This window comes from Scomber scombrus, chromosome 12, assembly GCF_963691925.1.
Source record: "Scomber scombrus chromosome 12, fScoSco1.1, whole genome shotgun sequence".
Lineage (NCBI taxonomy): Eukaryota > Metazoa > Chordata > Actinopteri > Scombriformes > Scombridae > Scomber > Scomber scombrus.
In genome coordinates, this window is record NC_084981.1 from 20,694,191 (window position 1) to 20,717,857 (window position 23,667).

General features: G+C 38.7%; 1 protein-coding gene across 1 annotated transcript in view; it reads left to right on the plus strand.

The window, feature by feature from the left end:
* The window catches only part of LOC133991915 (AT-rich interactive domain-containing protein 5B-like), a 76,621-nt gene that overhangs the window by 40,261 nt on the left and 12,693 nt on the right, over positions 1 to 23,667 (plus strand). The window contains exons 5-8 of the mRNA XM_062430523.1: positions 15,485 to 15,645; positions 16,542 to 16,818; positions 22,265 to 22,317; positions 23,349 to 23,446. Coding sequence (XP_062286507.1) covers positions 15,485 to 15,645; positions 16,542 to 16,818; positions 22,265 to 22,317; positions 23,349 to 23,446 — 589 coding nt within the window. The remainder of the gene's footprint in view (positions 1 to 15,484; positions 15,646 to 16,541; positions 16,819 to 22,264; positions 22,318 to 23,348; positions 23,447 to 23,667) is intronic.

Consider the following 23,667-nt stretch of genomic DNA (forward strand, 5'->3'; position numbering starts at 1 on the left):
ATACCACAAGATGTGAACACTGAAAAAAAATCAAGGTGATGAAATGTTCACAGTGAAGGATCATTCATCAAGTACATTTCAAATACCCGCATGTTGATTTTCAAAGCGCACTAAAATATCTTTACTGTCACAAAAAAAATGTATAATATGTAAGTTATTGGATAGTGAATATATCCTTGAACCCCCTTAAAAAAGGCACAAACTTGTCCTACTAAAGTAAGCCATCAACCCCTTTGTGTGACTGTTACAAATAATTTGAGAGATTACGATCAAGCTCTGAGATAAAGCGATAAAACAAAAGGTAAAGTAGTTTTTTTTTCTTCTAAAAGCAGCTGTATGATTTTAAACTTAGATAAACTGCAGAGCATGCCATGAATTACTTTACACTTCAACTGACCATGCCAGCTTGACCTCATTCATAATGGCCTAGATGATTAATCCATTAATACACTCGTCAAATGTGGACGAACCACTGTTGGAAATGAATATAAAAAGATTATATTTCCATAGTAATAAGACAGTTTTGTATCTGTTCAGAACTACACAGTGAATCATATTTTCATAAAATCCCAGCTGTGAGTTGTGATACATCTCCTAAATGCTCCTAATAAAAAATACAGACCAGCATGTCGCAATCTGAATTTAACACGTCTGACTCATCAGTAACTTTGTAACTGTAGATGTTGTTTACAAAGCTTTTGAGTCTGTCTCTGCCGGTGCGGCTGGTGTAGAAACAGCTCATGAATGCAGCCTTTCAGCCAGGTAACTGTGTTAAGTTGTCAACTGCGTTCTTGTGTCTGCAGGTAAAGGCTTGTTGCCATTTCTGAAAAAGGGCTTGTGTAACTCAAGTGACGTCAGAAAATCATTGTTACACTGCTTCTACATGACAGCAGCAAAGTGAGGATTATACTGCTTGTGATGACTGTGATTGATGTTTCCAGGTTTTCTTTCCCTGAAATGACTGCTTGGAAAAGTGAACACCTACTTAAACAGCGTCACTGCTGACAGCTGCTTTACACTTTTTTTTTTTTTTTTTACAAAGGTGTTAAATTTTTTTTATATGCAGTTACTTTCATGTTAATGAAAATTGAAAATACAAAGAACAGGAGACAGCTTGTTTTATTTTTTGTTTATGTGTATATATATTATTTATTGTATATTTTTCAAATAAACTCCTTCCTCCTTACATTCCCTAAAAATATAATATGTGAGCACATAAACAAGAAAAAACACATACTGTAGAAGGATAAAAGTATTCATTGGCCTATTTTGTTGTGGGAATGATTATTATTTATAATCACCATGGCATAATGCTGTGTAGCTTTTCAGAATGATTAAAGTCCCTATGATTGGGCTCATTGGCCAACTCAATCCCATCAAGTGTAACTAGAGCGTGATCTATTAGAATACATATGTTTTATTGATGTATGGGCTTCGTGTTTATCCTGGCATTCATTTATTTATAGGTCGATGCTGAGATTTTTTTTTTCCTCCAGTAATGAATAGGATAAGCCTTGAAGCTTATCCACTGCTCCCTTTCATCTCGCCCTCTCTCTCTCTCGTTCTCTCTCTCTCTCAAAAAGCCAAATTGAAATACTGTATTTTTTTAAAGCCCCAGTCCTACTGAGTTGTTGCTGCAGTCTGTCAGTATCAATGATGTGGAAGCGTTTGAAGGTTATCCCGTTTTAGCAAATCCTCCACATTATGTAACTTTGACTGTTTTACATTTGGCACTCTCAGAACAACAGGGTGTGTATTTGGGACAGTCCCTCCGCGTGCTCCCAACATTTCTTTGTGAAATGGGATTTATTTTTTTATTTCCTTTCTTGGAACAATAACCATTAAGAGCTACTTGCCAACACTTGGGCACAGGCGAAAGCTTATGTGACATGTTCACTTGTCAGATATTTACAGCCTGTATTGTGTTGTCATGTATTTGTTTTATTTTTGTCTTGACAGCAAAGCAGCACTGCGAGTTATTACAGATGAAATGCACACAGAGAGATATTGTGCCTTGTTGGACTTGAGCCAACACCAAAGAGTGTTTTTTTTTTTTCTTGTATAATTACACTGTGCTTGTGTGTGTGTGTGTGTGTGTGTGTGTGTGTGTGTGTGTGTGTGTGTGTGTGTGTGTGTGTGTGTGTGTGTGTGTGTGTGTGTGTGTGTGTGTGTGTGTGTGTGTGTGTGTGTGTGTGTGTGTGTGTGTGTGTGTGTGTCAAAGTGTGTGCGTGCGCGTGTATGTGTGTGTAGGTGTATATGTCTGGAGCTACATACTGAAATACTGGGTGATATTATTAAGTTCTCCTGGATCAGAGGTCATTGCATTCCTTAGTGTGTGTGTCAGTCAGTGGATCTGGGTTAAGATTAAACCCAGCCATGTCTCGAATGTGATGTGTGTTAATAAGTACTTAACAGGCGACGCTACCATCATGAGGCGATCACAAGACATGGACAGAATGAAAGAAAGAGAAGAGGAGGGAGGAATGAAAAAAAAAAAATTGAAAGCAATTATTTTCTCAACATAATTACAGCTTATTTTTTACAATAAATTAAGTTTGTAAAAGTTCTCTTGTAAATCATGTAACACTGTGAGCACGTACCATAATTTCCTACTTACTTTGCAAATGGAAAGCTTGAGTCGACAGCCTTTATGAGTTTGCGCAGTGGTAAAGTACACACATTCACACCCCTGTCGAAACACACACACCCCAATGAATCCGATGAGAATGATTTCATAATCCGTCGCAATAATAAACTTCTTTGAACAGTTTAATTGGCTCTTCCTGGAACGGCACGGCTTCGCTTCATTTGATCTGATGAAAGAGTAATGTTGCCTCTCCCTAGGGTGAACATGCACAACGGCACACAAATAATGAATTAAGAACACTACCCCTTTTTTCTATTTTTTTCTCCAAATGACTGCCATAATAAAGCAGGAAAATTCATACTGATCTTAACACCAGTTTCCTCTAAATTGCTTTCATGTTTACTTGCTTACGTATTTAATTTTCAGAGCTTGTTTTTAAAGTGAAAATAATCCTGATTCCTGGAAGGGTAATGGATTGAGGTCACATGGAAATTGATTGTCATCTGAAAGCGCCATTGTTGTTAGAAACATTTGGAAAGGCTCCAGAAACATTCCTGGTGTGATTCTGTGAAAAGTCACACTTATTGTACAGTGTTCAGGAAATGCTGCTACTTTGAATAGCTTGTATGGCAAAGAGTGAAATTTGATATGAAGGCATCTGGTGTATGTAAAAAGAAAAGCGAGGTAGGCTATGCAAAAAAGAAAAAGGAATATGTAAAATTGAAACTGACAAAGTCATGATGGTTTTGGAGAATGTCCTCTTTCTCCAGCTGAGGAATATTAACAATGACAGTCTGAATAGAGAGTCTGTATACAGCAACAGTATGGTCACAGAAATGAGCTCATTACTGGCAAATGCATTATGTATGTGCACACACATACACACATTTGTCTTAATATTGCTATGGTGAGACTGTTCCACTTATATATCCATCTGCTAATTGTAACCCGTAACATGCCTGATCATGAAGGCAAGGAAATCAGTGTAAAACCAAAACCGTAACCTCAACCGAAATTATCCTCAGTTCAATCCCTAAAAAATCTCTTTCCGTAGTATGGCTTGGCAGAAAATCCCTTAAACACACACACACACACGCACACACACACACACACACACACACACACACACACACACACACACACACACACATACAAACACATACATACATACACACTCACACACACACAGACACATTTTAACAGAACTCATGGCTCGAACATGCTAATAGAGCGATTTACACGATTTCATAAGTGTGAGATAAAAATACGGGTGAGTATTTTTAATGTCCTGGTAAACACACACTTGCTGGGATGTAGGCTTGTCTCCATGGCAACGCCAGTCAGAACGTGCCCGGCCTAGCGTTTTTGACAGGTTCTCCTGATGATGATTGATAATTACTACCTGACTTGTTGTCCCCGTCTCTACAAACATATGGCGGGAGCTGCCCTCCGCCATATATCTGCCAAAATGTTCCCTTTTCTGATAATAGCTTTTTAATGTTGCATTTTGTTGTGCATGCATAGCAATCATACTCACACACGCACACAGACGCCCCCCCAACCCCACCCCTTTATAATTACATTTGCTGCTGCTCACATAGTTATTACAGAAAGGAAAGAGAAATAGATAGGAGAAGCAGAAGAGTGAGAGAAAGTCTAAAAGAGGCGGAGGAAGGAGGGGGGATAGAATTGATTTCACTTTGAATTGATGTGTTCCTCACAATACTGCTGGATTTAAATTTGACAAATTGTCAGGATTAACACAAAGAAGCAGCATTTTTACAGTATAGTCACATATTACAATATAAACAGCAGATAATAGCCAGCGTGATGGGCTGTAGTTTAAAATGGCGAGCAAGACTCTTTATTCCATATCCTTGCGCGCAGTATTTTATTATAGTGTGTTTGCATGCATAAAGCTCATATTTAGATGCAATTGGAAGCAATCTTGTTATATACACAGAGGCCATAGAGGAGGACATCAATCTATAAACATGATTTATCTACTGCACACTATCTACCGAGGCATTTGCATAGACCTTCTATTGTGGATCTTATTACCTGACTGTATGCTGAAACTGCAGACCTGAGCAGCATTTTAAACCTCAACCAGACTCGAATTAAAGATTGAAGAAGTGAATTAGTATTCCTCTTTAGGTTTTACTAAATTTTCACCTGCGAACATAACAGAATTTACATAGTTTAAATGGCATTTTCTCTAAATTATGAAAACATGCACGTTTAAGCTGTTTTTCAGAATGTGCATGTTGCTTTAGTGAATATTTGCATTGATGTTGTTGCATATATTATTTCTCAAGCAGTTTACAGACCTCAATAACCTCCGCTTCCAGGGACAGGATATTATCAGCAACACTCTCTCACTCATTATGTCTTAACTTCCGCAAGCCAAATCAAATGAACCTATTAGCCCCATGTACCTGTTTTTACATGTCTGTTGTTCCAGATGGGCATGCCAACCAGTCCACCTATATCCCGCTGGTTCATAGAATGTGTGAAGCACCTGCAGCAGGCAAAAGCGTGGCGCTTCGTGGAAACTGAAGTCATTTCTAATACTGTTTGATTGAGGTCTGCCACAGGCTACGGCAACAGACAGGCTCTGTGAAGGAGATAATGATGCATGCACACACAGCTGTCAGTCAGCCAGCTAAGGGGAATCATCTTTGAGGAAAATAAAAACAGACTGTAGCCGATATAATGCAGTATTTGTATAGGAAATGATGGGTTTGGGAAATAGAGTGGAACGGGATGTCAGTGCTGTTGCAACAGGAGGAGATCTGGTGAGAATCTCTCCAGACCAGAAAATCTCACACGGCTTCCTGTCTTTGCAGTGTCAGTGTACTTACACATTCAGACTGAACACATCCATGGGGGTCCATTAGAGAGAGTGAGTTTGATTAAAAGATAGGTCCAACCAAAACGTGTTTTCTCACTTATCCCTAGGGGTATCTATACAGTCAGGCGGATGTTTTTCTAAATATCCTCCTCTGAGGTTTTCTCCCCAATACATTTGAGGTCAATTTAGATTGTAGTGTACACATCAATAAAAAATGACTCCTTGTTAACCCACAGAACACGTTTCTTAGGGATGTTATCTGATAGAGAGTAGTTCCAATGATAACTTCTGATCACATGTTTATCTGTTTAAAGCCGCACCAGTCAATATTTTCATATCAACAATGAAAGAATTTTGGCATCTTTTTAGCTCATTACTTTAGTTTTACTCTTTTTGTTTACTCTAACTCCCCTCATCAGTGTTGTTTTTCAGCAAAAAAGTGGCCAGCCACTAAACATAGTGGAGCATTTATCTACTAAAGATATTCTGGAGACCAAAAAAGAGTTCAAAGGAGAGGAAATATTGGATATATAACACATTGGTTGTGTAACTACAACCATGACTCCAAATGAATCATAATGTTATTCTCTGTCTGCTGAATGTGTAAATAGGGAATTTGTTGTTTTGTAACATGCTCATCGTAACAGCTTTATGAGATGATAATATGTCATTGTTGTATTTTCAGCTTGTTCCATTGCTCCCATGTGGCCGATCAAAATCAATTAACTCCGGCTGTGAATGACACAAAATTCCACCAAGTCCTCCAAATTAAATGACCACATACACTCCAGAACGACCCACAGGAGCATTTTGTAATATGGTGCTTCTATTGGCAGTAATCAACAGGACATCATAATTTGTCTGTGCTCACTTTTAAAAACGAAGGATGTGTTGTGGTGTGACAACTCTGTATTTAAGCTCTGGTTAGGTTTAAGAACAAAAAACAACTTGGTTAGAATTAGGGAAAGATCATTGTTTGGGTTAAAATGATTACTTTCATCGCCATGGCAACAGTACACACCACAACAATAGCAGTTACCTTTTTTAAATAACTGTCATGACTCACAGTTGGAAAGTAAGTCCCCTTTTTTGCAAATTAGGAAACTCTTCACATCTGATTACGGAAATTTGTCACCTTATATAGACATCATCTAAATTGCGTCACTTTTGTGGGTCTTAATTACTACGGCTGCTAGATGGTGTCTGTCTCTCAAGCGTAACTATACAGTTGGTCATTTTGGCCGACTGAATTTACAACTTATTGTGTTGTTTTTCTTGGAAGGACAGGTTTCAAAATAACGTTCACCTCCATTTTGTGGTAGAGGCATAAATCGCTGACGGATATCTCAAAACTTAAATTAGATCATGACACTCAAATATATATATACCAATATGGGTGAGAAGTGTGAAACTGTTTTATGGTTTTTTGTAATTCGGAAGAAATGACTCTTTGAAAGAGACGCTGAAGCGCCATGAATCATGATTTTGTGGTTAGAGAGTTCGCCCTGTTTACAAGAAGATGTTGAAGACCTGTAGATGAGTCGGCTGCACCTCAGGGGACTGTTGTTAGAGCTCTTAGTAACAAGCCATACTAATCCCTGCCTTTTACTCGGGCACAGGGCTGTAATAGCCTTGTACTACAGTGATTTTCAGTGTGTCAGTAGTCAGGACCAGAGCTCCTGATACAGGTGCTCTCTACAAACACAACTGTTCACTGTCTCTGAGCACTGGTGAAAAATTTAAATTGTCGCCTTCGCTGCTCGGTGGGATTCTGTTTACTGTTTTTTTCTCTCCGTCTGTATCTCCCTTTTTCTTTCTCTGTTACCACACTCTCTTCTTTCCACCTTCTTTCTCTTCCTCTGTTATATTTGAAAGTGGGTTGTTGTTGTCGAAGACCTGGCAAAACCTGGACCCATTTGTGTAATAACAGGTAACCAGTATCCATTGTCATGCTTTAGAAAGAGTCAAATGCATTCCTCATTAAATTCAGAATAGCTCACAGCCACAGCAGTATGAAAATATCATCTTATGTTGCGGTTGCATTAACGGGTGGAAACAAGCAAGAAAACAACACCGGGGACAAAAATATTTCAATGTTACTGATGCTAAATCCCCCTGAGGTTGACCTCATACGAAACACAGCACGCTTACACTCTGCTGTGAAATGTTTTGCAGTTCATCAATGATGATCTCCTTCTGTATGATTATGAAAAATTAATTAACACTTGTATCATCTATCAACCTACGGAGGTTTTGATGATTAATAAAAAAACAGTGTACTCCGTCCACCCACTCCCTCTTTCTCACTCTGTCTCACTCTGTGGGCACATTGTGTAATTTCTGATGATTGCGGTGATAGAGATGCTTGAAGTATTACTGTTCATTACATTTTTTTGTGCTGTCAGTGTATCTCAAATGACTCTGCGAAGGAACATGCCTCGAGCACGGGAACAGAGGAATAACTCTGCTGTCAGATGTGACAAAGTGAGAATTATGAGAACATCAAAAAAATGCCAGATATTCATACATGAAATGCAACGGTGGCTACAGTCAGCAACAAAATGATGAAAAGTAGGGAGCACTTAATACTCACTGCTTTACATATGTAAAATCACGGTTGTAGTGAGGAGGGAACAAAGAAGACAGCGGATCTTCAACCAGACCAATAAATGGATGCGACTCATTTCCATGGACTTATATTAACATAGAGCAAATAATAATGACATTGGACCTTGTGCCTTCTATACATAATCAAATAACTACAAATGTGCTCTGTTGAATATAAACATATAAAGGAAAAGTATAAATAATGGTTATGACAGTCTTTATGTGGCCTGGCAGGTGAAAACCAGGGTAAAAAAAATTCACATGACAGTTAAAGGAAAATTCTGTTATTTTTCAAGCTTATCCATTTTAAGTAATGGGTTATGGTAACATTGCACTCACAGGGTCCATTATAGAGATTTGGGAAACTAGCAAAACAACATATATCAAGGGAAGCTTGTCTCTGAGTCAGACTGAAACAGAAATGAGGGATTAGCTATTTTTCCTAACTGCATAGGGATCTACTTATGAGGCAAAAAACGATGATTTGTGTAAAATGTATGAAAGATTGAAGGTTATTAAATCTTTACAAGGCGCTGCTGAACCAGTATACTTTTTGTTGCATGTCCTAAATCTCTACAACAGAGGTGCAGCGTTACGATTATGAGAATAAAAACCCTGCAAGAACATCAAATACTAGAATTTCCCTTTAACATTGCTAAGAGTGCACGTTATTAAAGCCATTGTAGATGATGATGATGATGTGGGTGTTTTTATCAGAGTAACTAATTTCATACCAGTAATTAAGTAAGTGAAGATGTATTTATATAGAACTTTTCAAAGCAAAAGTGACAATGTGATTGACATTCAAAATACAAAAAAAAGTTTTAGTTAAACTGGATGATTTCTGTGGACGCTGGTTAGCCAATCTGAGAGACTTTAAGATCATATATGAACACAACAATAGAGAGATGTACTCAGGGGTTTCATCATGTAGAGCCTGATGAGCAATAACCAACATTTTGTATTGAACTCGAATGATGTTCTATACAACATTTTGTATAGAACATCATTCTATCTATTTGCTTTGAAATGAGCAAGAAACATTGAGTCCAACATGTTTCCAAACAGAAGAGAAACACTGAAACTGTGGTCAGAAACAAGCCGTCCTTGAGCAGAAATTCTTGAAATCTCTCCAACCCCTGAGATCTTTGATGTATAGTGAAGACGCGCCGTCGCCTGTCACTGCTGGCTGAGGAATCAGTCATCACTGCCTTTTTTATATTCTCTCTTGTACAGTTGCCTTGCTGCTTTGGAGCCTCCCTTGTCACATCCCTGCGCCTCCAGTGGAGTTAAAATGTTCCACCAAAGTGTAATATCACTTCACTGATCACACATTTAATGCTCCGCTGCTCTACAGATTAAAGTCTGTGTCTCAGGAGTTGAATCAGAGGGTGGTTTGTATCGTGATTTGTCATGTTTTATGCATTGTTTGTTCAGTTTTATTTATTTTTGCTCATGTTTTTGCATCCTGATAGGTGCTATTATTGTTACTTATGAATCATCTTCTGAATCTGTTGAATCATATTCTAGTCTGTCTTTTCTTTTTAATTAGTTAGAAAAAACTCTGCCTCTGATCTCCATCTAATAACTGCAGCATTACTGCTTCATTATGGTGATTTTTTTTAACATGCATGTAAATGCATCTGCCCCGGTGCATTTAAATAGAGTCTGTCATGGTGCGTTATGTTTTATGACTTGCTGTAAATTTCCAGTGCACTGCTGTAACCCTGTACGCCAGACTTGAGTGACCTTCTTTGTCTTTGCATGGGCGTGCCTACAGGTACAGTTTCATTTACAAACCCATCCCAGGGGAGGATTCCTTCCTCCACCTGTGCAGATATCTGTCTTGACGCTGTGCTCTTTGTGGCCTGAGCTCGCTGAATGTTTTACAGATGACTCCACAGCACGTTTGGCTAAAAATCCTTGAAGTCCTCTGCCCCTTCACTATGTAATCATTAAACAGAGACTTCAAATTCAAATTGACTTAGTCGATCTCTCTTGGAGAATTTACATTGATTAAAACGGAGCTGAAATGTAACTCTACTTATCAATGTCCCTGTGCAGTTTAACTGACCTGAATGTCTGCTACATATTGGCATTAAAGACTTGGTTTCAACATTTATTGACAGTTTTATCTAGTATTTTTTTTAACATTAATAATGTTATTTTTTATTTTTTTTATATATATTTTTATATATTTATTTTTATTTATTATTTACTTTTCAATGTGTCACTACAATGTTATGTCAGTAAGACTTAACTTGTTGATATAGACGTTAAATTAAAATGACAAAACTGTATTGTATTCCACTCTGTTCTCTCTTAGGGGACATACTGTACTGTACACACAAGGTCATGTATTGCGACATGAATGTTACCTTTGGCAATGAGCTATGCTGATAATTGCTGAGTGGGTGTCAGGCCTTTAGTGAATTTGCAACCAAGTGAGGGGACAAAATATGTCAAAACATGTTTTTCACCCACCACTGCTTGTTGTAGTCATGCCTCACTCATCCTCCTCCTTCACCTCCTTGTTTGAACTTAGATCTCATTATGTGGAGAAAACGTTGAAGCTAAACTGCAGAATTAGGAGTTTGAGTAAAGCCATGAGTGGGAGTTTTGTTTCATAAAAATGCAGATGGGCAGATTCTTCCCCAGTCAGTCAGTCTGTGTTTGTCTGGGAAAATGTCGCTTCAACAGTTAATTTCTACATAATTGACTAAATGTTATTCATTGAGCTCTTTAGTTTTTATGGCCTGATGTTAGACCAGAGTTGTGTTCTTTGTCATGAGTAATTATTACATTGTAGCATTTCCCAACAACTTGTATGAATGATTTATGTCAGTATGACCTTTATGAATGCTCATAAAATGAATAATCAACATTTATAACTCCTTGATTGCACATTTCCAAAATATGATTAATAAAGATTGCAAAATAACGGTCCATGTGCTCTCCACAGTTGGCTTAGTTCACCATTTAGTTTAGCAACACTTTTTATGTAGGTTTTTTGTCTTAAACCAAACTATAGTTGTAGAGATGTTTCACTTAAAATGATGAATGTCAATGAAAAAAGTCACCAAAGTGAGTTTAGTTTATTTCCATGAATGTCTACATGTCTGGATTAAAGTGGTGGACTGACCCCTTCATCCACAATGCTAGGCTAAAAATAGGTATACTAATAGGTAACCACTGCACACAGTTGTGAGTTGTGATAGATTATATCAAATGTTAATCTACTAAAGTACAATCACATATTTTTTTAGATCCCTAAGCTTCTAATTTTGGTTTCATCATTTGTCCATCTACTTTAAAGAGATTTTAGAAAGCACTCTACTCTAAAAGAGATAATCATTTAGTGAACACATGTAGGTATCGAGCTTTTTTTCCAGTCGATTTTGTGAGTGTTATCAACTGAGGCATCCATCAGCTGAATTCTCCAGTCAGCTTGATATGTCTCTCCATTCCCAGCAGCCCTTCAATCAATCAGTCCATTTTGTTGTGGTTCCCCGTGGCTCTGCTCTGTTGATGCATAGAACCGTCAGAACCCTTCCCGAGCTGTCTCTAATGAGTTTTTCATTATCATTGACATCAACTGAATGGCAATGTAACAGTGGTATTAGGGCTGTGTTTAATTGAATCCGAGGGGGGAGAAATAGTAGACAACGCTGTGTTGTAAGGCCGTTAAGAGCTGAGAGCGTTCGGCTGATCAAGTTGTCAGGTTGAGCATCTTGTCGTTGAAGTCATCATGACTTCCATGGCTCAGGGGTTGTGCTCTGTGACAAGACATGATGGATTCACACCCGGGGGGGAAATACCCCTTACCTGTGTGTGTGTGTGTGTGTGTGTGTGTGTGTGTGTGTGTGTGTGTGTGTGTGTGTGTGTGTGTGTGTGTGTGTGTGTGTGTGTGTGTGTGTGTGTGTGTGTGTGTGTGTGTGTGTGTGTGTGTGTGTGTGTGCATGGCCTTACCTCCCTCCAAGGAGCCGTGATCCAGAATGCTGTTCACCACTGTTGAGCATTACAAGCAGTGTGTATCTGTGACTGTTGTGTTTATTTATGGTGTCTGTGAGTGTCTAGATATATGTGTTTGTGTGTGTGTGTGTGTGTGTGTGTGTGTGTGTGTGTGTGTGTGTGTGTGTGTGTGTGTGTGTGTGTGTGTGTGTGTGTGCTTATATGGCTATCATTGTGAGAACCAAGTTGAGTTTTATACCTGGGAAGTGAGGACATTTTTGGCCAGTCCTCACTTTCTGACACACCTTCAAAAGGGCTGTTTGAGGCTTCAGACTTGGTTTTAAGGTGAAGGTTAGCATTGGGTTTTGGATTAGGGTTAGCTTTTAGTTGTGATGGTTAAGGTTAGGGTAGGGCATTGCATTATATCAATGAATGTCCTCACTAAGATAGCTACAAACAAGCGTGTGTGTGTGTGTGTGTGTGTGTGTGCCTTCTGGGGGTTTGTGAGGGACCAGCGAGGAGTCATCTGGTCACTTCAAGACACATCGCTGTGTCATGTCAGATAAGCAGAAAGCCACAGACGCAGAAATAAGCAACTGAATGTGAAGTAAAAAGGGCCTTGGTAGCTGGTCAGCAGCTGTTTTTGGTGTATGACTGTAATGTCTGTTTTCGGCATGTTGAGGGAAGTATCATGTATACTTCAATAGTCTCCTTCTTTTCTAGTGCAGTGACAAAAAACACTTAATGCCCACAGAATGGTAAAAATATCACATCTCCCAGGGTGCTGTAAAATCATTATCTTGTGATGTTTGCTTTGTGTTTTACTGACTATAAATGTCTGCGTTTCCATTCTAGAAAATCAATCTGCACAGTCAGTCCACGTTTGATTTTCTTTGTGTTATTCTTATGTAACTCTGCTACAAGGAGAGCAGATCAGCAGTTCTGCAGCAGAGGAAGATTGCCAGCACTTGACCTTATGTGCCTGTCTGTGTATGTATACAAAAATACATAAATGCCCCATCTGACCCCAGTTTAACATTTAGCCAGGTTGTCCTTTATCAAATAAGTCAATGAAGTTAAACTCGCTCACTGTTGTGTCAACATTTGTTATGCTGCAGCGTTTTGCTGTAATAGCACCATTTTCTTACGCAGCTGTATTTGACCTGATGAAAAATGTAAACAGACAGGCAGGTTATGTAACTCAGTGTAGGGTGTCAGGGGGGTTAGTGATGGGACTAAAAACAGAACTGTACTGAGAGTGTGACCTCACTCAGACCTACGCGACGTTTGTTTAATTCAATGTCACATGTTGGAGAATAAATCTCCTACATGTCAACCCTGCAAATATAAGTTCATCAGTCACATAATGTTTGTGTTTTGTATAACTCCCTCTGGGGGGGCTCAGAGTACAGCCCTTAGCATTGAAAGGATCCAGCTGAGGTGGTTTTGGCACCTGATGCCTCCTGGACGCCTCCCTCTGGAGGTGTTCTGGGCACATCCAACTTGTAGGAGACCCCGGGGCAGACTCAAAACACACTAGAGGGACTACATATCTCCTCTGGCCTGGGAATGCCTTGTGATCCCGGAGGAGGAGCAGGAGGGCGTTACCAGGGTGAAGGAAGTCTGAGTTTCCTTACATAGCCTAATGCCACCGCGACCCGGTCCCAGATAAGCAGCAGAAAATGAATGGATAGATGGATTACTGCATGCATGGTTTTTTAAAAAGCACTATTTATGCCAAACATGTGTGATCTGTTTATTTCTCTTAGAGTTTTATCTTCTTTAGTAGCACTTTTATTGAATTTTTTTTTACCAACTATTTATTGCCTGTGTTTTGTGTAATTGCATATCCATCTCAGGATAAACATCGCAAATTAGCTCAGGCTATAAATGTTTCAATATGTGGCATTAGTCTATTCATTGGATATTCAGAGCTTCAAAAATAAACACAAGTAAATAAATAAGTAAATAAAATGGTTTATGTAATTTTGTAGCATTAATGAGTAAGTGGCGGCATAAAAAAGAGGCAGAGTGAGTAGCAGAATGAGAAAATACTGAGGAAAAAGGAGAAAAAACACACCCAGTGCTTTCTAAGTAAAGATTACAGTGCTGAAAACTTGTTTTGTCAGTGCCAAAGGGATGACAAATGCATAACAAATGCCCTTGGAATTTTCCCTATGCGGTTTCTCCCCGGTGCAACGGTTGTGAAAATAACAACATGAAGTGATACGTAGGTTGCTGAGTCGTGATCATTTTAACCTTTTTAATGACTGCCTCTTAGTTTTATTCAGCTCTGGTGTTATTGTAACATTTTCTTGATGGGAATTTGATCTGACGAAAATAATCACAGAGTCCTTTTGGCAGAGAGCAACCTTGGATGTGATTTAATTGTCATTGCAGATGGAAAGAAAGAATGTTGACGCTGTGAAATACGTGACTGAACTTGGATCATTTGAAGTTTCTCTCTTTTTCTTCCTCTCTCTCTCTCTCCTTCTCCTTTGAGCTTATCTCTGTTTGTGTTGCTGCGTGGAGGCAAGGCACTCTGCCAAGAAGTTACATTACAGTCGCTGGTTGACATAAACGTGGGTGTACAAAGGACTTGGAGGGCTTAAATACTTTATTGTGTGTGTAATGTGAACTGAGCAATTATATCTGCCAGCCTTTCAAACAAAGAGCTCCTATCAGGCAGGTTCATGTGTTTTTAATTAACAGTGTTCAGCTTTAAGACATGAGCAGGCTAACCAGAGGGAAACCAAAAATAGAGAGATGATGATCAGTACATCTGAGGTGCTATAATATAATGTAATTCTTTATGATGCAGATGCTAATGATAAGATGACAACTGTGGCAATCCTGCTGTGAAAAACATGAGAAGATAGAGTCATGAGTTTGGAGTTTTTGTAGCATCTGTATCAAATACTTCTCTTTGCAGAATATGTTTTTAAAATGTTCTTCCTTTTTGTGGCTTTTTGGGTTAACCAGCATCGGTTATTTATAGTATTAAACTAAATGCTTGACTGTAACAATCCCCTCATCGTGAAACTTAAAAATACATCTGTCTGAATTTGAATATAGTTTCTCTTTTAGGCTGAGAGGGAACTTGAGGATGATGTTTACTAGCACATTGGAGCAATTTGGCAGCCAGTTACCCCATTCACCACCGTGTTGCACTAATCCAGTTTAGAAATAATTAGCTACAGGCTAGCAGGCCTGTGAAATTCCTTTCCCTGATTGTAAATGTTCCTGTCATAGCCTTTGTCCTGCTCAGCTCAAAGCCAATGTGATCAAAGAGGAAATGTATTTTTGTCTGGAAACGCTATCATACCGCCTGTATTTCTGTTCTGAAAAGCCTGTGGAAGATGAAAACTCAAATAGCTTTAGACTAAAAATGTCAGCAAATAAAAGCAGGGTTTTTTTTCCCCAATGTGTACTGATATTTTCATTGTCAGTTTTAATCATTTATCTTCTGTCTTCCTTTCCCTCAGCTCCCAACTTGAAGGGGCGACCTCGGAAGAAAAAGCTGTCCATCTCTCAGAGGAGGGACTCCCCAGGTCAGGCTCAGGGTCAAGGGTCATCAGGGTCAAGCCAGGCATCAACAGCAGTGGCCGCACACGACCCCTGCAGCCCAGAGAGCAAAAGTCCCAAGGTAGCACCCACGTAAATGTTTATCAAAGAAGTCAAGTATATTGTGGCTATTATACACTGTGTCTTAAAGTTAAATGACTTGTGAAACAGTTATTTAAAAGGTCACTTTGAATCAGTTTTTCTTAATATATTTTCAAGCTAGTAAATTTAATATAGATTGCACACAAAGTCAAACTATCAAACAGTTTTTCATTTGACTGATTATTTGACAGATCAGTCATGGTAGTATAGTTATTAAGCAGCACTATCTTTGTCTGTGGCTTTGTTCCATCAACCACATAAGAGTAATTTAGTCATTTAAAGTACAACATGATCCCACAGTGGAACAAGAGGCAGTATTCTCGAATATTCATTGAACTACTGCCAAGATAATGTTAGCTCAAGAGGAGAATTGAAGGCTACTTTGTGAAATTATCACAGCTTGTTGGCAGATCTTTGTCATGCTTTTCGGTTAAGAAACTGAACATTTTCAGCGATGACTTCCAGTGGATTTTGAAATATTTTGCATTATTAATGCCACTCTTCTGTATTTTTCAGTGCTCCTTTTTATCCAGCGCCTGTCTGACATTGATTGTAATATTCAAAGTGAAGGAAGTATCTACCCTAAAAGCCCTTCCACAGCTGTTATTCCTATGACCTTGGACAGTTAAATCAATATTAGCAATTCTCTCTTGAAGCTAGAGTCAAACTAATCTGTGCCTAATCTGCGATGACAAGAGGAGCTGCTCCATTGATAATCAATGAAGCTGCTTCTGTGGCCTGTAAGAATATTTGTTTGTGCTTAAGCTCAAACATATTTCATCCAAATTGTCTGACATCATTTGAATAACAGTCTGTTAAGGGTTGAACTTCCATTTAAAATTATATCCGCTAACTTTTTGCGTTCACTACTTATAGGTCAAACCCAACTGTAAAGTGGTACCCAACGGAAAAATAATATCAGCAGCCAAACACAAGGCCAACGGCCTCAGCAAGAAATCCACAGCTGAGGAGAAGGAGAGAGGAAAGGACAAGGACAGGGAAAAGGAGGAGAGGAACGAGGAGGAGAGGAACGAGGAGGAAACATCAGAGGAGACCAGAGCGGAGGAGCAAGCTTTCTTAGTGGAGCTCTACAAGTACATGAAAGAAAGAGACACGCCCATAGAGAGGATCCCTTTCCTCGGCTTCAAACAGAGTGAGTAGGACAACTTATTCTCTTATTCCCTCATTGGCAAGGTTTAAACAATAGAGTGTATTAGTTTCAGTAGTCCAACAGTGAATTTGTGTGGATACATTTTCCTTGGGTTGTTGTGCAGATTTCAGTTATAATATCACCACTAGGGAAGGTTAGAGGGCTGATAGGGGATTAAAAACCCAATAAGAGACACCTTTAGGAATAAAACTACCAAAACTTATTCAGTATTTCCATGCAAAGAGGGGAAAAAAAGAAACAGAAGCATATGTTTCAAATTACAGTTTAGACATCAGAGTGAAACTGCACTGTAAGTCATACCCAAGAGTCAAATAGGCAGGGAAAAACCCAGTGTGGATTTTAATCAGCATGTGATCCACACGTTATCTGTAGTGCCCCCCTGTTGTGATGAGATGAGAAACTAGGAGCTGCTTTTCAGTCAAGTCAAGGGCAGGTTTTGTCCTAACAATCCACTATATGAGCACTTTGGGGGAAGAAATGGAGATGGCAGCCAATTACAGCAGGCAAAAAGCCAAAAATCAGTAAATTACACCGCTGTTAAACTGTAAAAAAAACACATCCAATCTGTAGTAATAATAAACTAAAAGAATATTTGTCTATGTTGAGAAAAATCACATCCAGCGGTTTCCAGCGAAGACTCTGGAAGCTCCCTGTCAGAGCATATTTTGGCTGGCTTTTATATGAGGAGAGAATATCTTCTCACAGTTGTCAGAGGGGTTTCCTGTGAAAACCAAGAACGTCCTCTAACAGTGTTAAAAGAACATCACATGTATGGGAAACACGTCTGCTCGAGATGAAAGATTTCTAATATAGGTCGGAAGCTTAGCTTGCACTCGGTGTGCACGGGACAAGAGTGAGAGACATGCACGTAAACACCATAAAGGGCGCTGCTCTGGTCTCTTGAAACAGAAAAAGTGCGCTTGTGTTTTCGTGTTTGATCTTGAGGCAAGACACGAGAGAGTGTAGGCTCTCATCTCAAACCGTGGTTCACAGATTCACTTCTTTCTCAGTCTTTATTTGGAGGATGGAAATCACATTTGCATTCATTTCAAATGAGCCAAGGAAGATTTAGTCATTCATATCAGACTGAGGCTCGGCAACATCAGTAAATTAACGACGTGCAGGAGAGGCAGACAGAGATGTGTATAGAATTTAACAGTGACAGTTTATAGTGCAGTAAAAACTCATTACACTAAACTATTACATGAAGGTAAGCTAGTTGCTTTGACTCTGCTAACCTAACTGTGGTATTTTGACAATCCTGTCATCTTGACTGCTGACATGTTGTTGTTTAAATAGGTCATTGTGGTTGAGGGAGATAGAGAGTGGGAAAGAGGAAGAGGTAGACAGAGACCGAGGGAGAATTACATACCCAACATGCTTTACTTTTAGTTGGCATTTCTCGGTTTGAGCTCAGAATAAAGTCGAGGTCCACGAGCCAACTGTTTAACATACACTACATGCTTTGAATCTCAAAACCAGACACATCATAAGCAAGGCCCTCATTAAATGGTGAAATCATGCTGTTTAAACTTCGTCCTTGGCAGCGAGCACACATCAGCACATGTAAAGAGGAGAGAAAAAAAGGAAAACACATCATAATTAATACAACAAACCCTTAGATGTAATCTGGCGCCATTTTCATATTCTTGCCTTTAAAGTCGCTACAAATGTATTAAAAGATCAAAGAATCTGCCTTCCTGTAATGGAAATTGAAATTATGTTATTTTAGTTGCGTTTGAGTAATAATCTTTTTCTGAAGTTCTCTGGAGTTTAACAAAGCAACAGATGGTTGAATGTTTTACCAGACGTACCCATGTTTTGTTGGCTGGGTAATTTCAGTATCCATTTGATTCACCTTCAAAACATAAAACCTCCTCACTGAATACTAACATTGGCTGTTTTTGTGTATTCCAACTCATGTACTAGATGTGAGTCTTTCTGTACCTGAGCAATATTTTTTTAAACTGCAATTATGGGGTCTTTACAGCAGCACAGACAAATGCAAACCTTTAAAATTCAGTCGATCTGCCTTCACCTCTCATGGCTCATAACATATTTTGAACCCAGACATATTTATTTTGCTGTAGTTTAACACAGTGTCCACTTGTTTGCCTACCTCACACTCATGTTGTATTTATATTCCACTCCAGTGGTTGTATGCATTAAACATCTCAGAGCAAAGGTGCTGATCTGAGACCAATTGGCCTCTTTAATTCTATAATAATCAGGTGTTATTTTACACTGACTCTCTAACCTTGTTAAGTAGTGTGGTGACAGAATAGTTTTAGAGCTGCAGCTAATGATTATTTTCTTTACTGGTTAATCATCTGATTATTTGGGTCCTTAAAATATCAGGAAACAGTGATTGATGTCCATCTATTGACATATTTGTATTTCTTTTTTGGTCAAGGGCTGCAGCAATTAGTCGATTACTCAATCAAAAGAAAATTAACCAGCAACTATTTTGATCATTGATCATCATTTTTGAAGCAAAAATGCAGACCGTGCTTATGTTCCAGCTTCACAAATATGACTATTTCCTGTTTTTCTTTGTCATGCATGACAATAAACACACACGTTTTAGACCGTTAGTCAGACTAAACAAGCTTTATATTGAACGTATCACAGTAAGCTCTATGGATGCAGTTTTTTCTCCACTATTTATTAACATTTCATTGACTAAATGATTAACTGAGAATGTAATTGGTTGATTAATCAATAATGAAAGTAATTATTAGCTGCAGGCTTAATTTGATTTGACCAACAGTCCAAAACCCAAAGATTTTCAGACTACCATCACAGAAAACAACAAAGCAGCAAATCTTCCCATTTGAGAAGCAAGAACCAGAGAATGTTTGTCATTTTTCCTTCAAAGCTGATTCGTTGTTGTTGGCTAATTTTCTGCAAATTGACTAATCGACTAATTGTTTTAGCTCTAATACATTCTTATTCTTTATTTTTATATCTACTATATCAAATGCCTTGAGCTGGCTTTGCTCACCTGTCTTCGGAGAGCTATTTAAAAAAAAAAAAAAGTGATGGAAAAGGTGGCTCTGAATTACTGAATTATAATCCATTTATAGAGGCTGAATGCACTCTGGCACCTGAATCACAGGAAATGGCTGTTACTTTTGAGGAACAGAGCAGTCAGGGAGGAAAACTGTGGCAACAGTTTATTCATACAACTTGCTATCCTTCTATTTTTTTTTATCACTTGGTTAATATTGACTTTCCTGTACAGCTGCTGCCATTGAAGTTGTTTGGGAGCAGTCGAGGTGCTGAAAGAAATGGGAGATAGAGTGGATTGAGTAGTTGAGGAGGAATAAAACAGGAGTAGTAGTGGCTACGTTGTATATTCTGAATGCCTCTGATGTGCAAGATTAACTGGTAACTGTGTGTGTGTGTGTGTGTGTGTGTGTGTGTGTGTGTGTGTGTGTGTGTGTGTGTGTGTGTGTGTGTGTGTGTGTGTGTGTTCGCGTGCGTGTGTGTGACTATTATGGACGCATTTGTGCTTCAGTGCTTGGGCATCAGCATGTGATTGTGAACATCAGTTCCAATTTGTCTCCCTCTTTCAGCCTTGTTGTCTAATTGCCATGCCATCGGTGTGTCATTGAGGCTGCATTGTGTTCCTGTTTTGTCATCCTTATCTCAGTGATAATTGCCCCTGCCAAATAGAGGGGAATTAAGAAAAGAAATTGCTAATGACAAGACATCTAAGAAAAGACATGTTCTCTCATTTCCTTTATCTGTTCTGTTCCCTCCCAGTCCCGTGTGCTATTGTGGTAATTACAGTCGATGCATAACAAGCTAGTTAAATAGCCCATCTTTCTGTTTCTACAGTCAGAAAGCACAATACATCGTAGTGCTCAGTTCAAACAGAAAAACCTACCCAACTCCCTTTGTTATTCCACCCGTGCATTGACAACGGTCGCAGAGAGGAGGGAAGGAAAAAATCAATGCTGTCAAATGCGGAGATAGGAAAATGTCATTTTGACAAATGCAAGGCTTTGTGTACGCACAGATTGAATTTTGATGGATTTCTCCCCAGGCGAGGCCTCCTTTTCTTATTTATAGGCCGTCATATAAAAATGTTAAACAATGATGTTACAGAAAGCAAATACAAATGTCACTGGCACAAAAAGTCCCCCAATGAACTAGTGGTTCATTGTTTGTGGGAAATATTTTCTTTCAAAGACAGTCATTTGAAGCCTTTCTGAAGACTAACATGGCTATTTTTAGGAAAATATTACACAAGACTTGTATTTTGATATGGCCTGTCATGGGTTATTTGCATGGGGAAATCAATGCAAATGAATTTGCATTGAGTTCAAACAGAAGTTTGAGCATATTGCCAAGCGTTTGATGCATGTAATGGTTTTCATTCATACCTGCAGGCTGCAACTGAGGGTTAACAAATCTCTTTGTCAGGATGAAGCATATGCTATATTTTATCACATAGCAGTGATCGTGCAAGTACTCAATATTCATTTACATCCTTTCTGCAGAAGTGCTGCATTGGTTTGTGTGAAAATGATAAAAAGCTGTTTTCAGTCTGCCAGTCCAGGAATATCTAATTATTATATTCCTTTGACATGTTCCAATAAAAAAGGATTACGTGTACATCTATCTATTTATCTATCTGTCTGTCTCCACTCTCTAAGTAACCAAGTACATTTGCTCAAGTATAGTACTGTAAATATTTGAGGATGATATCAAACACTTTGTACTTCTACTTAACTACCTTTCAATGGGAAATATTGTACTTTACATTTAATTTATTTCACTATCTTACTTACACTTCTGACATATCATATCACTGGCACTGTACATGTAGGATTTTGTACATAGCACAATAACATAATGTCATGCTATCACTAGCAGTTTGTTTTATCTGATTAGAACTGCGTGAGGTTGTACTGATTACTGTGCAATAACAATAAAGTGTAATCTAATCAAACCTAATTTCATACTGTAGCTATGGTTACTATTTACTTTGCACATTTACATATCATGAACTCATAAAATATGGTACAATGTGAGAGATTAAACTACTTAACAGTATACATTCGTAAAATTAGCTCCACAATAACCAGCCACAAGTGTAGATGTATAAGGACTTAATAATAATATTATATATATTGATAATAATGCTCTTAAAGATATTAAAGTATATTTTGCTGATAATACTTCTGTACTTTAACTCAATCAAATTTTAAATGCAGGACATTTCCCGGCAATGTTTTACTTGAGAGTATTTTAATAGTGTGATATTGCTGCTTGTACTTAACCACAGGGTCTTAATACTTCTTCCAGCAGTGTATCTCTTTCTCTCTCTGGTGTAATGACTATATATGACGTGATGTGTTTCAGCTCAGGTCCTTTCCCAGAGTCCCTGACTGCCTTGTTTGTCTTCTGTCTCCTACAGTCAACCTTTGGACTATGTTTCAAGCTGCTCAGAAACTCGGAGGATATGAGTTGGTAAGTATTCACACATGTGGTAATATACTCCTTCTCTTTCGTCAATGTCCCTCCCTCCCTCTTTCTGCTTCACTCTTTCTGATGTCTACCTTCTCCTCCTTTCTTTTTCTCGATTATCTCTCCCTTTCTCATTGTCTTACCTAACTGTGTCCCTTCATTCTTCCCTGTCTTTTCTTTCTCTGCCCTCCCTTTGCCCCTTGAGGTCAGTCACTATTTTCCCAAGAAGAAAGTCTTGCTCAGAGCCACATTTAGCGAAAATGATGCCGTTGTTTCAAAACCCCCTTACAGTGGAAAACACATGTTCCTCTGCACTGCACTTGTCAGAGGGAAATTGGTCAAATCGCTCATTTTTTCCCATGTTGGAGATGAAGTCAAATGCACGTATATACCCACAACTGTGCACTTGAGTCAGAAATGCGTGCGTGTGTGTGAGGCTTGGGCATTGAACTTGGCAGCCTTACCTGCCGTTTGCTCACTCGCTATTCATGTTTCCAAAGTGAGGTCAATGTTTGGTGTTAAGTCGTCAAATGTGTTGCTCATGGTTGTTTCTTCATTAGCTAGCTGGTATAATGTCATCCGAACAGACAGCCAGACCAGGCTATAAACAGGATACAGCTCATATAATCGGGGCTCATATCCTTTAAAAAAAAAAACAATATCTGCAGCTGATTATCTCACGTTTCATGCTGAGGTTTTGTTAGCTCTGTGGAAGCCTGAAGTTTTGTGTTTTGTATTGTAGCCCGTCATCTGTTTTGGGATAAGAGGTTAAAGAAGGAACAAGTGACTGCATGATGTTAACAGAGCTTATTATGTTAGAGAATTGAGTGTTGAGGATTCAATAACTGGAACATCATGAGTCAGTAACTCCCCAAGACCACAAAATGATGTCAGCCACTTATGTTTTTCTCTTTGTTTTCTTAGTCTTTCTTCCTTTCATATTTTCCCAATTGTACTCTTTTTACATTCATCTTTTTGGTTTTGTCTTCTTCTCTTCATCTTATCACTGTTTTTCCTCTCATCCGCCCCTACAGATCACAGTTCGTAGACAGTGGAAGCATGTCTATGATGAATTGGGCGGGAACCCCAGCAGCACAAGCGCCGCCACGTGTACACGGAGACACTATGAGAGGTGAGTTATTATGTCCGGCAGTTATATATATGGCACATTATTGTTATGCATGCACACATGTTTGCATTGTGTTTAGTGAGTAAACCCTTGCACAGCTGCACCAAGCATTATTTCACAACACTTTATTCATAAAACCAGGACACTACAAGACACATATTGATTTCATCCACATGAAGTTAATGCACTTACACATATGTGAAAAACAGTTCTTGCAGCAGTGG